The 16,154-nt window shown below is 32.0% G+C and overlaps 1 protein-coding gene across 2 annotated transcripts; it reads right to left on the bottom strand.

Moving 5' to 3' along the window:
• Window positions 1-5,140: 5,140 nt before the first annotated feature.
• Window positions 5,141-15,939, bottom strand: LOC108911171 (purine nucleoside phosphorylase). Of its 2 annotated transcripts, none has more exons than XM_018716031.1 (3): window positions 15,771-15,939; window positions 14,670-14,782; window positions 5,141-5,932 (listed from the first exon to the last, which is right to left on the bottom strand). In XM_018716031.1, the coding sequence occupies exons 1-3, from the start codon at window positions 15,878-15,880 to the stop codon at window positions 5,172-5,174; spliced, it is 984 nt and encodes a 327-aa protein (XP_018571547.1). In that variant the 5' UTR covers window positions 15,881-15,939; the 3' UTR covers window positions 5,141-5,171. The 2 variants fall into 2 exon arrangements, with proteins under 2 accessions (XP_018571547.1, XP_018571548.1); XM_018716032.1 differs by having other exon boundaries at window positions 14,688-14,782.
• Between the last annotated feature and the right edge of the window lie 215 nt (window positions 15,940-16,154).

Below are 16,154 nucleotides of genomic sequence, written 5' to 3'. Positions count from 1 at the left end.
TCTTGCGCTGTTTTAAACAAAATCACGTGCCCTTTGCCACTTTCTAATATTAATGTTCACACATCAGAAATACCCTCTGATTTAAAACTAGCAGATCCGAAATTTTATATATCGTCCCACATAGACATGCTTATTGGGGCAGACATATTTTTTGAAGTGCTAGCTCCCGGACTAATACGGTTAGGTCAGAATTTGCCCACATTACAGAATACGTATTTAGGCTGGATTGTTGGGGGTCCAATGCCCAATCAAAATTCGGCAGTCAATTTAACTGTTAATTTATTGTCGCAAACACAGACTGTTGAAGAATTAATTCCAAGGTTTTGGCAGTTAGAGGTAATAACATCTGAATTAGTTATGTCACCGGAAGACAAGCAGTGTGAAGAAAACTTTTTAAAATCCGTTCAACACACTGAAATGGGTACGTTCCAAGTAGACCTGCCATTTAAGAACGAAAACGGCTATCTCAAATTAGGAGATTCCTATGAATTTGCATCTCGCAGATTTTTCGCCTTAGAAAAACGATTTTCCCATGATCAAAATTTATTTTTACAATATAAGAAATTCATTGACGAATACGTAGACTTAGGCCATGCAAGTTATGTTCCGTTTCAAACTACGCTATCAGCAAACATTCATAAATATTTTTTGCCTCATCACTGCGTAATTCGCGAGTCAAACTCTACTACTAAGTTAAGAGTAGTGTTTGACGGATCTATGAAAACCACGACAGGACTTTCGTTAAACGACATTATGCTCAAAGGGTTGACGGTTCAACCGGAATTATTTGACATTCTCATTAGATTTCGCACCTTTAAGTTTGCAGTAACAGCAGACATACAAAAAATTTATAGATGCATAGAAATAAATCCTCGACAACGTTTTCTTCAAAACGTATTATGGAGAGATGACCCGAAAGGTCAATTAAGATGCTTGCAGCTTAACACAGTAACGTATGGCACCAATCGTGCTCCATTTTTAGCCACTAGGTGTTTGTCATATTTAGCGCAGAATGAAAGTACAACTTACCCCTTGGCTTCAAAGGCCATTTTATCACAATGCTATGTCGATGACATTTTAATGGGAGCAAATTCAGTTCAGGAGGGAACTCGACTTATAGGTGAACTTAAACAAATGTTAGAGCCCTCAGGATTTTACCTGCATAAATGGTGTTCAAACAACAATATCATTCTTAAAGGCATTGTAGATAATAAAAAGGCTAGCAATGTCAATTTGAACGAATCTTCGTATAATAAGGTGTTGGGAATTTCATGGAATTCCAATTCAGATAATTTTCACATGTTCATACCTCATCTTATAAAGCCCTGACAAAGAGACAGGTTCCTTCATGTATTGCTCAAATGTTCGACCCTTTAGGGTTTATTGGTCCAATTGTAGTAACAGCAAAAATCTTGATGCAAAAAATTTGGTTAAGCAAAATTGGGTGGGACGAACAGTTGCCCCAAGAATTGCAACGAATATGGGACAAATTTTCAAAAAATACCTCAAATTTGTCATCTCTGTCTGTCCCACGATGGATTTTTTGTTCTACCCCCATTCAGGAAATTCAATTACATGGATTCTCAGACGCCGCGAAATCTGCATATGGCGCATGTTTGTACGTGAGAGTTTTATATATTAATCAATCGTGTTCTTCAATATTATTATGTTCAAAATCAAGAATTGACCCACTCAAAGTCGTCTCGTTACCTCGACTCGAACTTTGTGGTGCTGTTTTGCTAGCAAGATTATTTCATAAAGTTTACAAAGCAATTTCATTAAAATTTGACAAAATTTTATTGTGGACAGATTCACAAATCGTACTGAGTTGGCTAAACTCCGATCCTTGTCGATGGACTACTTCTGTAACCAACAGAGTCTCAGAAATCCACGAACTCACTACGATTGCCACTTGAAAACATATACCGTCTTCTGACAATCCCGCTGATTTATTATCTAGAGGGATAAATGCCCCTGAGATAAAATCATGTCAGTTATGGTGGCACGGTCCAAAGTTCTTTCAAATTTATAAATCTACATTTGAAAATCATCCTTCGTCTTTACCTGAAATCATTGCCATTGAAGAAAGAAAGACTACGTTGATCTCTCAAGTAACTTCAAATAGAACCTTATTTATATCCATTTTTTCTAGGTTTTCAAGACTACAGCGATCCTTGGCATATTGTTTACGATTTGTTCACAATTCCAAGTTAAACACTAATCGACTCACAGGAAATTTATCTGTGGAAGAATTAAAAAATTCATTAAGAAAATTAGTCAATTGCGTCCAGGAAACTTATTTTAATCGAGAACTTGCGGAGTTGAGGTCGAAAAATTCATTATCAGAGTGTACCATTCATTCATTGAATCCTTTTATCGATGAATACGCCATATTACGCGTAGGTGGTCGATTAAATCAAGCTGACATAAGTTTCGATCAAAAACACCCAATAATCTTACCATCAAAAATTCATTTTACAAACTTGTTAATTAAATACGAACACGAGTTACTTAAACATGCCGGACCACAAACTGTTTTGGCAAATATTAGGTTAAAATTTTGGCCATTAAATGGTTTGCGAGAAATAAAAAAGGTCATAAGAAATTGTGTCGTTTGTCATAGATTTAAACCGAAACCCACTCAACAAATCATGGGATCACTCCCAGCTGACAGAATATCAATCGTGCGACCTTTCCTTAAAGTAGGGTTAGACTTTGGCGGACCAATATTCATAAAACAGTCAAAGCTTCGCCGACCAGCTACTACTAAATGTTATATAGCTCTTTTTGTTTGCATGGTCACAAAAGCGATCCACATCGAATTAGTTTCCAGTTTGTCAACTGAAGCATTCTTATTAACGTTGAAAAGATTTATCGCTAGACGAGGACAACCGTCAATCATTTACAGTGATAACGCTACCAATTTTAAAGGAGCTCACAATCAGCTCAATGCAGTATACGAATTTTTCAATTTACCAGGAAACCGTAATGCTATTCAGAATTTTTTGACGTTACGTGAAACTGAATGGAAATTTATTCCCCCAAACAGTCCCCACTGGGGAGGATTATGGGAAGCTGGAATAAAATCGACTAAATTCCATGTTCGTAGAGTAGTCGGAAATTCAAACTTAACTTTTGAAGAACTTTCAACAATATTAGCCCAAATTGAAGCTATCCTAAACTCACGACCAATCAGTTCACTATCAAATGACCCTTCCGATTTTTCATGCATCACCCCAGGTCATTTCCTAATAGGGGAATCGTTAACTTCTTACCCTGAAAGAGACGTTAGTCATATTCCTGATAATAGGTTATCTTTCTGGCAGCGGTGCAGTAGCATTCAGCAACACTTCTGGCGAAGATGGTCAGTTGAGTATCTCCATCGTTTACAAAACCGTCCTAAATGGTCTAAGGTCCTCCCTAACTTGAAAGAAAATATGGTAGTGCTTTTAAAAGAGGATAATGTGCCTCCATTACAGTGGCCTATCGCTAGAATCGTTGAAGTAATGCCAGGGCCAGATCAAAAAGTAAGAGTAGTGAAGGTACGAACTGCCCATGGTATTTTTGTACCTCCAATTAACAAAATTTGCCCTTTACCGCAATCTGATATGGTTTAAAGACCAACTTTTATCACTTTGGCGTGGGGAGGATGTTGTAAGTTTAAATAAATTCGCGGTTTATCTATCGGATAGGTAGAGCGAGTCCTCGGCCTCACTGCGGTTAAGCCTATCTAAGGTAGTAATATGATTAAAAGTAAAGCAAGCGTAGAAAAACGCATGTTCTCAGATTTACTACTGTCAAATAAGATAGAAAAATTCGTACCTATTGTCAAACCAATACTCAAGTATTACAGTGTTAATAAATTAGTGTTCAGTTCAATAACGGAGTAATTATTCCCCGGGAATCCGTCTCCAAAATACAGTCCACTAGAAGTAGCCCTTGCAGAGCCCACACCCACATTATCTCCACAATTATCGTTGGCAAATTCTTCAGGGAATTATTTTTTATGCAGATAGATTGCGATCGTCATCTATGCAAAAATTCTGGGTGGTTAACCATTGGGCATAGTCCATCCCTGGCATTCTAGGCATAATGAAGTTTCGCTTACAACATCAAAAACAAGCTGTAAGCACGTGTTATTGATCCCCAAATTTGCATCAGGCTGAAGATAATAGTTTAGAGACTGTAAATAAAAATAACTTTTTGATTGTCACCTTTGAAGGTCCGTAACTTGTTAACGAAGGCCCGTATAAGAAAATGTATATGAAGAACTGATATTATTTTGACCTCATCTATTTGTACACGACTTTTTTGTATCGTTTACCGGGACACCCGGTATATGAAAATATGCATAGCAGAATAAAGAACATATAATATTTAATGTTTTAAAACTAAATTTATTTTATTGCAGCGAAGTAATGTTGTTAGAGCAATGATTAGTAAATCATGTAACTTTTTTGTTATTTTATCTAAAGATCAAAAATAAACTGTCTCTGTTTATTTTACGTTGTAATAAAATAAAAAATTATAAATTGTTATGAACTCACATCTCATTGTTATTGTTTCGATAGTAAAATTTGCAATTTGTTCATTAACAAGTGAAGTCTCCTTTTAGTGGGTAAGGTTGAAAGTATTTCAACGCAAAAACAAAATTATTTTTCAATTTTAGTAATACTAAATTGTAGGTATGTATTAAGTTTAATACGAATAGTTCATGTCAATTAATTTGAAAAATAATTTTATTTAATAACATCTAAGCCCTTTAACGACTCCACTGAGGTTTAGGAATTTTCAATTGATAGTATCAACCATGTAGGTATTATCGGTCACATGGCTTGTAATCATTTATGGAAGCTCCGTCCCTCGTCGCATTTCTTAAATAAATTGGGCAGTAGTTGGAACAGGAGCAAATGTTTCGAAAAAAGTTTTCTTTAAAGCCAGGACAGTTAGTACCTGTTCCTACAAAAACATTGCTCCGGCCATCCACAGTGGAATAAAGAAAAACTTCAAAGGAATGTCAATCTTTTTAATTATATACATTTTTTTAAATAAAAAAATAAATATGAAATCACAATTTTTTACAGATATCAAATTTTCAGAAGACATATTATAAAGCATAAATAAAATTGTATGTATACTTAGCAGAAAAACATTCTGAGATGACTGCACGTTTATTTTTTGCATGATTTTGAAATAAGTTTTACCAAATTTTGCACAAACAACTTAAGGACGTCCTCCCTCTGTTTTCCGACATCGATGACTTCTTCGTGATTAGGATTATCTCTTATCTCATAATCAGTTATACACATATTAGTAATTAAACTAAATGCAAGGACGGTTAAATTGCAGTGTCTGGCTGTTATAACTTCATGAACGGTTGACATGCCAACTGTGTCAGCCCCTAACATGCTCAGCATCCTTAATTCCGCAACTGTTTCAAAGTTGGGACCGCCTAAACAAGTGTAAACGCCTTCGTGGATAATATCCTGCATCTTTAATTCTTTAGCAACTTTTTTTGCCTCTCTGATTAATTCCCTGCTATAAGCCGTGTTCATAGGGGGAAATCTCGGACCAAAACGCTCGTCGTTAGGTCCTTGTAGAGGATTGTTTCCTGCAAATCCCATGAGGTTAATATGATCTTTCACTAACATTATATCTCCAACTTTGAAATTTGGATTTAAGCCTCCTGCGGCGTTCGTCGCAATCAAATGAGTCACCCCTAGGAGTTTCATTACCCGTACTGGCATAGCGCATTTCCACAATGGATATCCCTCATAGTAATGAAAACGACCCTTCATGCACACGACAGGAACTCCGGATAAGTGACCGAAAACTAATTTTCCCACATGCCCTTCTACCGTACTTCTAGGAAAATGCGGAATTGATTCGTAAGGAAACTCTATTTTCCCATCCAGAGCGTCTGCCAAGCAGCCTGCAAAATACAATAGTATAAATATAACATTTTTTTATTGTCTTTAAAATTATCAGTGTGCATGATGATGAAAAATTAGAGAAATATCGAGTATCTAAGTGTTATAAGAAATTCTAAAGACGAGGCGTTACAAAAGAGTAACTCAAACAGCTAACCATAAATTCATTGAGCAAAAAAGAATTTAAAAAAATTAAATTTTGCACTGACTTTTATCTCAAGCCGCCACATTTTTTATGTAATTTTGGTATAAAAAATAGAAATCCTTAAGAAGAAGAGGGAGATTATAATAGCGATCGTAATCGCATTTTTCCTATGCTTGTCTATAGTTCAAGCAAACGTATTGTTTTTTAAACCAAGCATTCCTTTATTTAATTTCTTCATTCCCGTAAAATTGACACCTAAGCTGTTTGCCGATTATAAATACCAGAGGTTTAGGCTAAAGCGAATACTAATACAAGATATTGCAATTTCTTTGGATACGAAATGACAATTCTCATAACCCTGTTTGAAAGTTAGCATTCTTAAAAGATAATGGTGTATTTTTAAATATCGACTTTAGAAAGAATTTTTGTTAAAAGTCTTGTTTAATTAATCTTGATCTTAAAATCTTCTTTTTTCTTGAACATTAAATTTTTTGGCAGTTGAAACCCCTTGGATAGACTGATTAGTTGATGATTAAATTTTACATAAGGAGCTGAACTGAATCAAATTTGACGTGTATAGCTTCAATGGTTCTTGAATTTATTCAAAACTGTTTCAGATCTAATATTTAATAGCCTAAGCTGGCGTGATTTTTTTCCACCACTTGTACCAAAGGATAAGCACATTAATGTTGAAATATTGTTTAAAGTCAACAAATATCGCTGCGTCTGCAGTTGCAAACCGGCAGCTTTTGGCCGGACGGGACGCTACTACTCAAATTTGTTTTTTTTTTCAAAAACTCCTTGATTTGTACCACCTGAAACTTAACATTCAATAATAAGAAAACTAAATATTATAGACCCTGAAATAAAAAATATAAAAATTATTTTCTAATGGCGTGTCTACAAACTTGTTATGTTGCATTTTTTAATTTATAATCGCCTATCTAAAATAAGTTAAAACTTATACGAAAACCATACTTCCAACGTGTGCATTTTTTTGCGAGCGATACGATGTTCGCGGCGAAACCTATTATTGACTGTAATTAAGAAACGCTACCGATTTTATTGTCTGCCATTACACTTTTGTGGTCAAATTGTATTCCTAAAGCCGAATTTCATAGTCTGCAGGTGGTAGAAATCAAGTTTTTGAAAAAAAACAAATTTGAGTAGCCGTCTCCGGCCAAACGCTGCCGGTTTGCATTGGCAGACGTAGCGATATTTGTTCACTTTAAACATATTTCACCATTAATGTAAGTACTTATCCTTTGGTACAAATGATGGGAAAAAAATCACGCCAGCTCTTATTGGCTATAAAGGATCCTAGAGCCCTTAGGAAATAAAACCATTAAATCGCAGTTTTTGATAAAGATTTACGACTAAAGAATTGTTCAGTTGCGTAGATGTGGTGGATTTCCAATACGTTTCAACCTATAACATTAATTTAAAATTTCTAAATTCTGAAACATTTTTAAGCAAAAGATTTCTTTATTTATTATGATAGCTGATGCAATTTAACTAAAAAGGTAATAATGGCGTACTGTCACATCAGCACAACAAAGAGTTCAGTTATAAAATCTTTTTGTGTTCCATTTCAACGAAACAGTTTAATATCTTATAAATTATTCAAAATGAAAGATCACAAATACCACCACATAATCTTGAGATCGAAGTATGACCATTGGGTCGAATATACTTTAGTATTACGTTATCTAACGTTACTTACTTTATTTGCAAGTTACAAGGTGTATAAGTATTTGCAAAACATCACAAATTCCCAAATGTCTCGAAATATGTTTGGCTTAGATTAATGAAACTTGGGCTGAGGACTTAATCAAATCAAAATGATCAAAATTCACTGAATTTGAATGCAATTATATCATTTACTTGATTCACAATTAGATATATTTTATTTTATTCGAAAACCAATAATTTGCAAGTTATAATTTTTTAAATCTAAAATAAACCTATCAGATAGTTGATAAATCCAAAAATTATCCTAAAACTGTATCTTTTACGAAAACAATGTATGCGAATTTTGTATCTCAATTGCAATTTTAAATAGCAAATTGGTTGGTGGTCGAGCGGCTCGAGGCGTCAATACTTGAATCGATGAATGTCACTGTCGCGGGTTCGATCTTCACGGCCGTAGAGTATATTCGTAGAGGGGAATTAGGCACCCTATCTGCGGGTATGATGGGGTGGAAGAACGTTGGCTTAGCTCAATGTGAGATATTGATATCGGTCGACTTTTGACCACCCCCCTAACTAATGAAATTTTCCAGGTTTCCCTCATTCCTGCAGTGAATGGTGGTTAGGGCTAACGTAAGTCGTCCCTGGGCGCACATGCAGCCCGCTGAATAATAATGTGCCGCCCCCTCTCCCGCACAAGTCTCCAAGTTCTGGGCTAATCCTTGCGATTAGAATGAGGGGTAGAGGTATTATTATATTCAAATTCGCTAGTTTGAATTTCATTTATTTACATGAAACATTTTTCGAGGTATTCCGTAACATATCTTGTAACTGCAAATAAAATAACTTTGGACTAAGGTAGGTATATTTGGTCCAATTATCATATTGTCGTAATCAAAAAACAACAGGAGTTTCAAAAAACGACAAATATATAGGGTATTTATTTAAAAATAGTTACACAAGTTTAGTTTATATCTTCGAAATACAAGTCATATTCTTTATACAGGGTGTCCCGTTCATGTTTCAAAAAAACTTGTGTGCAAGTTCCTTATGGGAAAATAATGGGGGTAGTTTATGTATAGTTTTTTTCTTAGACGCCGTGTTTTCGAAATACAGTGTGTTGAATTTGTTACTTTCCAAATGGTTTTCCTTAATTATCTTTAAATCGGCTAATGATAAAAATGTCAAACGACACGAGTAAACATCAACTGTGCGTTAAGAATAATGTGCATACGATTTCTTTCTGAAAAGCAGTGTCGCCGATACAGGTAATTGAAGGGGTACAATGGAAGAAAAAATATGTTGTCAAAATTTATTACATTTCTAAACGGTTCTGTAAACTCTAAAGGATACTACAAAAAAGAGATATACTTGTCGAAATTCGGTAGCATGTACCATTTTCGGTAAAAATGAAGTTGCATTTTTTTTTGCTCACATAAAACGGCTCAAGTACACGACGCAAGATAAAGGTTTCCAACCTAAAAGGCATACTACTTTTAAAGGGACGAGCCGGTGGACTATTAATAGGAATTTTGGGAGGCATCAATAATTAGGGGTGTGTCATATTTTTTTTGTGTGTAGGCACGTGTGTAACGACACGCAAGTATACATATGCATTATAAAAAGTGAAGAGTATACAGGTTTTGAAATTATTTTGTCTTGCCACATTATTTTTCTTGTCCCTGAGAAAATTAATATTTTGAAATAAGAATTTGTGTCATATTCTGTAGAAAGTAGGTAGGTAGGTCATGAAGGCAACAAAATAAAAAATATTGTAAACTACAGTTTTATTATAACTTATACAGTTTCGGGAGGAAAGGGAAATATTTTAAGGACGTGTTCTGGAAGTGAAAATAAGTACCTAAATAAGTTCGGCATTATGGGTCCGGAAATGTTTCCTTTCTGAGATAGATATCGAAAGAAATTTAAAATCCGGTTTTTTCTAAATATATCGAAAACGATTTAAGATATTACACTGCCACTGTACTATACACCAAAGCTCAGTGTAATATCTTAAATCGTTTTCGAAATATTTAGAAAAAAATTATTTTTTTTTAAATTTTACATTATCAGAAAGGAAGCATTTCCGGGCCCATAATGTTATGAACTTATTTACTTATTTTGACATCATTTTATAAAAAATGAAAAAACAAAACAGTCTAATAATATGTCCAACCGAATCAATAACGGTTGTAATCTGTTTGGCATAGATGTAACAAGGCGTCCGTCGTATATAATTCACGTCTATAGCGTTCTAAATGTTTTGTATACGTTCCCAGAGTGTATCTCTATTTGGTGGAATATCGTCATACTGTTCATTCAACTGACGTTTACATAAGCCCATAAATGTTTTTTTTATAAGAAGTAATTTCCATTTTATTTCATTGCAAAATATTGATTAGAACCCGAGTTATTTATTTATTTATTTATTCATTCCAAACAGACAAACTGTCTAATTACATGGACAATCATAACATTTACTTCTTACAAATAATGTGCATGACAACAACAGTAACATGAGAACTACAGCAATTTACATCAATTAAACAAATTAATAGTAAAAAAAATATAAAGAAAAAAATATAAAAAGAAAAATATAGGGTGCGAATCAAGGTACATAGCTATAATTAAATAAATTTCGAATTCTATTATAAAATTTGTACATCGAATAGTTTTAACAACAGGTATAAAAAGTAAAAGGTAATGTCTGGCTGTTATATGGGCGAAATATTAAATTTAAATAATGATAAAATATACGAATCATTTATAAGATATTTTAGTATTTTATAGACAAACACTAATGACGCAATACTTCTGCGATTAAAAAGTGTTTTCAATTGAAACTCTTGACTCTTATCACGGAAATATTATTTTTGGGGGTGAACATGAGGGTTAGTTTGCATCCGTTTAAATCCGTTTTAGACTAAAAGAAAAAATATTAATCCTTATTAATATGTATTTACCTTTTTGAAATTAACAATGGATATTGAGCATACAATAATTTAAAGAAACACGTTAACTGACGCACGCTCATTGACAATAGCAAACGAAATAATCTATCTTTGTCATAAGCATACGAGTTGTCCACAACTTCGGTACCTACCATGAGTGCGACAAAGCGAACGTGATTTTTTATCTTTGTCCTGGTAGTGTCGTAGGAGCTAAATAAAATTCGAAATATAAAAAGATAAATAAATTTGTATCTGTCTAAAAAGCAAACGTAAAAAAAAATTCGAAGGTAACTTTTCATTATTTTAAATAATCAATCGAATAGTATAGAAAAAAATTGTTTTAGTTTTGTTACATCATTAAAATTAACGAATAAAAATTTGAAATTGTTATATAACTTTCTAATTAAAAATTAAAAATTATATATATTTCTCTGAAAAGAAAAGTTACATTTTTTAGAGTAGATTGAAAAAAAAACATTGATTGATTACAAAATCATTCATTTTTCTGCTTGTTATAATTTTTTTAAATCTCTGAAATCTTCCCTTATCTTCCAGCCTCCCTAACTCTGTTAATTGTAATAGTACAAGAAAAAGTGAAGAAGCCATTTTTATGTAGAATTGTATGCTTTACAACATTTATAAGGAACTTCAACTGATTTCATTGCGGGCACCTATACAGTGTTCATTAATGGCATTTAATGGCATAAGAATTAATGGCGTAAGAAAAACCAGAGGCCCATTCTGTGGCTAAAATTAAGTAAATTTTGTTAAACACACGTAGATTCTTTCCGAGCCGCAGGGTTTTCAAAATAAAAAAAATAAAATTTTTAATTTTCTTAAATCCATTCAATCTAACTATTCGTAAGTAGGTAGTAGACGTTTCGCAAGATTTATTAACCAGGATGAATCGATTTTTCTATTGTAATGTAAATGCAACTCTTTTAATAGAAACAAGATAATAAAAAATGTATACGGGGTCTGCTATAAGAGTTTGCCGATTAGTCGCGTTTTAAAAATGCCAATCTACCAGGAAAGCATTTTTGTACAAAATCGTAAAATGTCAGATGTGACGGTAAAATATTGCCACACGAGTTTAATGGGAACGCCCCATATAGACAAGCGGTTAAGCCGTCAAATTTCTAACAAAATACGATTCAGATTGGAAACCTTTATCTTGCGTCGAGTGTACATTAACAAAATATTAAATTGAAAGAGGACCTTACCACTGAATGAGCTAAAGACATTTAGCTATCAACAGTATTTGCATTTAAGACTATAATTTTAATTTCTCACGTATCACATGAAACAAGTTAAATTGTAAAACATTTTAAATAAAAAAAAAATTAAATTTATTTTAAGTTTCAGTTTGTTGTAAACTAACATTTAAAAAAGTAAATCAAAATAAACAGATTATGGTAATTAATTAGTTATTATTAACTAATTTTGGATTTTGTAAACTACTACACTACCATTATCTACCAAAATAAACAATTGTTGAATTGACTGAATTGTTGATGGACATGAATGCTAAAAAAAGTTATAAAAACAGAAAAATATTAGGAAACAGACTCGGAGACATACAGAACAAAACAGCTGCACAATTAAATAAATGTGTAAACTCGAAATACTACATTAGATATGCAACTTCATTTTTCTTGAAAATGGTACATGCTACCGAATTTCGACAAGTATACCTTTTTTTGTAGTATACTTTAGAGTTTACAGAACCCTTTAGAAAATGTAATAAATTTTTGACTTTAACATATTTGTTCAATTGTACCCCTCCAATTACCTGTATCGGCGACACTGCTTTTCAGAAAAGGACCGTTTGCACATTATTCTTAACGCACAATTGATGTTTACTCGTGTACAAATTTTGCCATTTTTATCTTTAGCCGAAAGATAATTAAGGAAAACATTTAGAAAGTAACAAATTCAACACACTGTATCTCGAAAACAGGGCGTCTAAGAAAAAAACCTTACATGAACTACCCCTATTATTTTCCCATGAGGAACTTGCACACAAGTTTTTTTGAAACATGAACGGGACACCCTGTATATGTCTTTAAAATCGCAAGAAAATTTCTGGTTAAAATCAAATTAAATTTTATATGATCCAAATAGTCTACAGAATGTGATAAACTGAATAATTTTCAACAGTGAAAGGTAATGTGAATTGTACAATTTTGTTAATAACTCCTTATACAGGGTGTTCCTTAATTAATATAAAATCGTTATTAAGACACGGTGGAAATATTTCTTTTAATAATAAATATAAGCGGTCATTAATTTATGTATGTATATAAATACGTATAAATAATAGCACAAATTTCATCATTGCCCTCTGACACCGAGCTATAGGGGGCACAATAATAAATAATATTGTAAATTATTTCATGATGTAGAAAATAACGCAACATTTCCACATAATTATCTTGTAAATTACAAAACAAAATAATATCTTAATCATTGGTGGTTTTTTAACATTTAACAATTTTTCTTGGACTAAGATAATAAAATATTTCACAATAATAATTTAATGGAATTCTTTTAATAAGCAACACAAAGAGATAAACAAATCAATAACATTTTTTTTTTGAAGATCGAATAAGGTGACTTCCAGAAATAATTCGTGACAAATTTGTGTTTAGTTATCTAGATGCAGATATAACATTTTTCTAATTTGATTTATTCAAAGGTCATAATTTAAGGATTTAAAAAACATATGTAAGTACGTTATTTAAAAAAAAGTACATCGTACATGTACAAAGAGAAAAACATTTTGTTGACAAGTAAGCAGATATTGAATTAGATAATTATAAGTTCACCAACCAATTTTCGACAAGCAATTGATCAAGAAAGTTTTCGGAAATGTACGTAATACAAATATCGTTGCAAAATTTTAATTTCAATGAACTGGTCAAAAAAATAATTCATTAGTCAATTTTAAACATTATTATTATTAGTTCTTTTACTTTTAAAGTATTAATTGTTTTGTCAATATCTAAATATTGAGTATTAAAGAGATCACGATATAACTTCTGTTTCATAATGAAAATTTAAAAAAGATTTGGGATCACTTAGTAAATTAATATTTAATGGCTTTTGGTACCAATTCAGTTTCTAGAATTTCAATATTTGTTTTTATTTTAAATAATATTAAAAATAGGTTAATTATAATTACGTAGTTAGTCTAGCATAAATTGTACCAAATTATTTCAATGTTATGGTGTGCTGCGATTATAATTCGTTGTAGGTGTTGGCCAAGATCGCTAAAAGAAGTAGGTTGCCTACAAACTGCCGATCCCCTCGCACCACTTCCACTCATAAACTCATGAGTGACGTCATTGGTATTATAAATCGAATAGTACGTATTATGTAGATTATGTTGCTCGTTGCTCCTTGTATGCGATAATCATTTAAAACAGCTTCCTGCTTATACTGGAAGTAGGTAAATCATAAAGTTTTAATTTAGTCGCATCTGACCGAAATTATGACTATTTTGTTGCAGCATCGAAAACAATCGATTTACCTAACTACTTAATCATATGTTGCACATCGAATTGTGTTCTTGTTTTTTTTTTACATATTCGATACCTAAATAATGTTATAACTGCAATGTTTAAAAATATCTACTCACGCAAGAACTATTAAAATTATTAATAATTCAAATAACTAATACTGAATTACATGATGGAAATTAAATTTTTAATACGATGACATATTCCCGCCTCAGAAATGCTGCCATACCATTGGACAGCTCAAGGTCAAAGTCTGTAGGCAACTTACTTCCTTAGAGACCTTGGAAGTTGGTAATCTAAAAATTAATTGTGTGCAAATATGGAACGCGTTTTCTAATGTTTTAACGTAAATCACTTTATCGCAAAAAATTATGAATTATAACGAGATGTATGAAATGTGACACCAACCAATATTTAAAATCAAAAATACAACCTTCATCCCAATACGCACCCATGCCAGAGCCACAAATAATTCCTACCATAGGTTTAAATGGCACTTGTTGTCGAAGAAAATTTGCAGTTTCCGTAATGGTTTCATAAGTATACCTGCAAAAAATGTATACATATATATTATGTTAATAGTCAGAATTGGACTTCTTGACAGTTACAGAGAAATCACAATTTAAAATATAATTTCCTTGGAACCCTACTTTATCCAGTGAAATCGGTACTCCAATCCGTCATTTTATTTGCACCCTGTATACCTATATAGGTACCATCTATTATACATATAAATGTTGATGACTTAAAATAATATATATTGTACTTCTTTTTCAAGTTCAGTCAGAAATATCAAAATTTAAATTAATCTGCCTTATTTAATCCAAAGAACAGAAGAATTCTGAAAACTTAAAATATCACGTAAATAACGAAAAAAGAAGTATAACATTTTATATTGCTTGTACAGGATGTTTCTAAATTCTTATCATGCATATTTTATCATATCATATTTTATTTATCATGTTTTATTTTATTTATCATATCATATACAATCATAATTTTTGTCGTATCAAGAAAAACTTATAAAAGAAGGGTTTAAAACCACAATATTGAACTTTTTTAAGAATCTTATATTTTTACAGTCATGAGCAAAACCACACACGATTAGGTACCTATTGTGAAATATTTCTGATCATTTTTATAAAAAAATGATTTGAAATTAAAAGTAGTACTTATTAAAAATGTTGTAAATAAATAGTAACTACATACATTTATGTCACATAATTTTTGTCTGAATATTAATGTATAAATATATAAACATAATTATTAAAAGAAATTTAAAAACTAATGTAAAAAAGTAAAAACTACAAGAGACTCATGCGAATGTCAAATTAGATTGACCTAGTAGTGATTTTGCAATATTTTCTTCGAATAAATTTTTTAATAAAAATTTTCCAATGTCATGACCAAATTATATCGAGCAAAACAACAATAATTAAGTTATAGATGAAATAAGAGAAGAATGAACAATTTACTACCTTTTTAGTTGATCAATCTAATTTAGTTTGAAAAAATAAAATAGAATTATCCTTACTTATCGTTATCTGTATGAAGCACATGGTTTTCAAAAAATTCTTCATCAGTCGAGCCTAATCTTAATTTTTTATCGATATTTCCATTCACTTTATACGCTGTATTCATCATTTTATGGCTTTCTGATATTTTCACAATGTTAAGCTCATACAGTTAACCCTGAAACTGAACTTCATTTCCCCATTTAAGCGCTTTATATGAGAGATAAAAAACAAAAACATTAATTTACGTGATAAGAGGGGATAAAGTGTGAAACGTCAAAAACATTGCATTATTGTTTATTTCTTCCATTAGCTTCTTTAAAATATTTTGCATTTGCTTATCTAAATAGTTTCATAATTTGACCTACACATAGGATTCCATGAATTACACTGAATGTATGGGA

Source organism: Anoplophora glabripennis, unplaced genomic scaffold, assembly GCF_000390285.2.
Source record: "Anoplophora glabripennis isolate ALB-LARVAE unplaced genomic scaffold, Agla_2.0 scaffold666, whole genome shotgun sequence".
Taxonomy (NCBI): Eukaryota; Metazoa; Arthropoda; class Insecta; order Coleoptera; family Cerambycidae; genus Anoplophora; species Anoplophora glabripennis.
The sequence above is the reverse complement of the archived record's forward strand: the minus strand, read 5'-3'. Positions and strand labels throughout refer to the sequence as shown.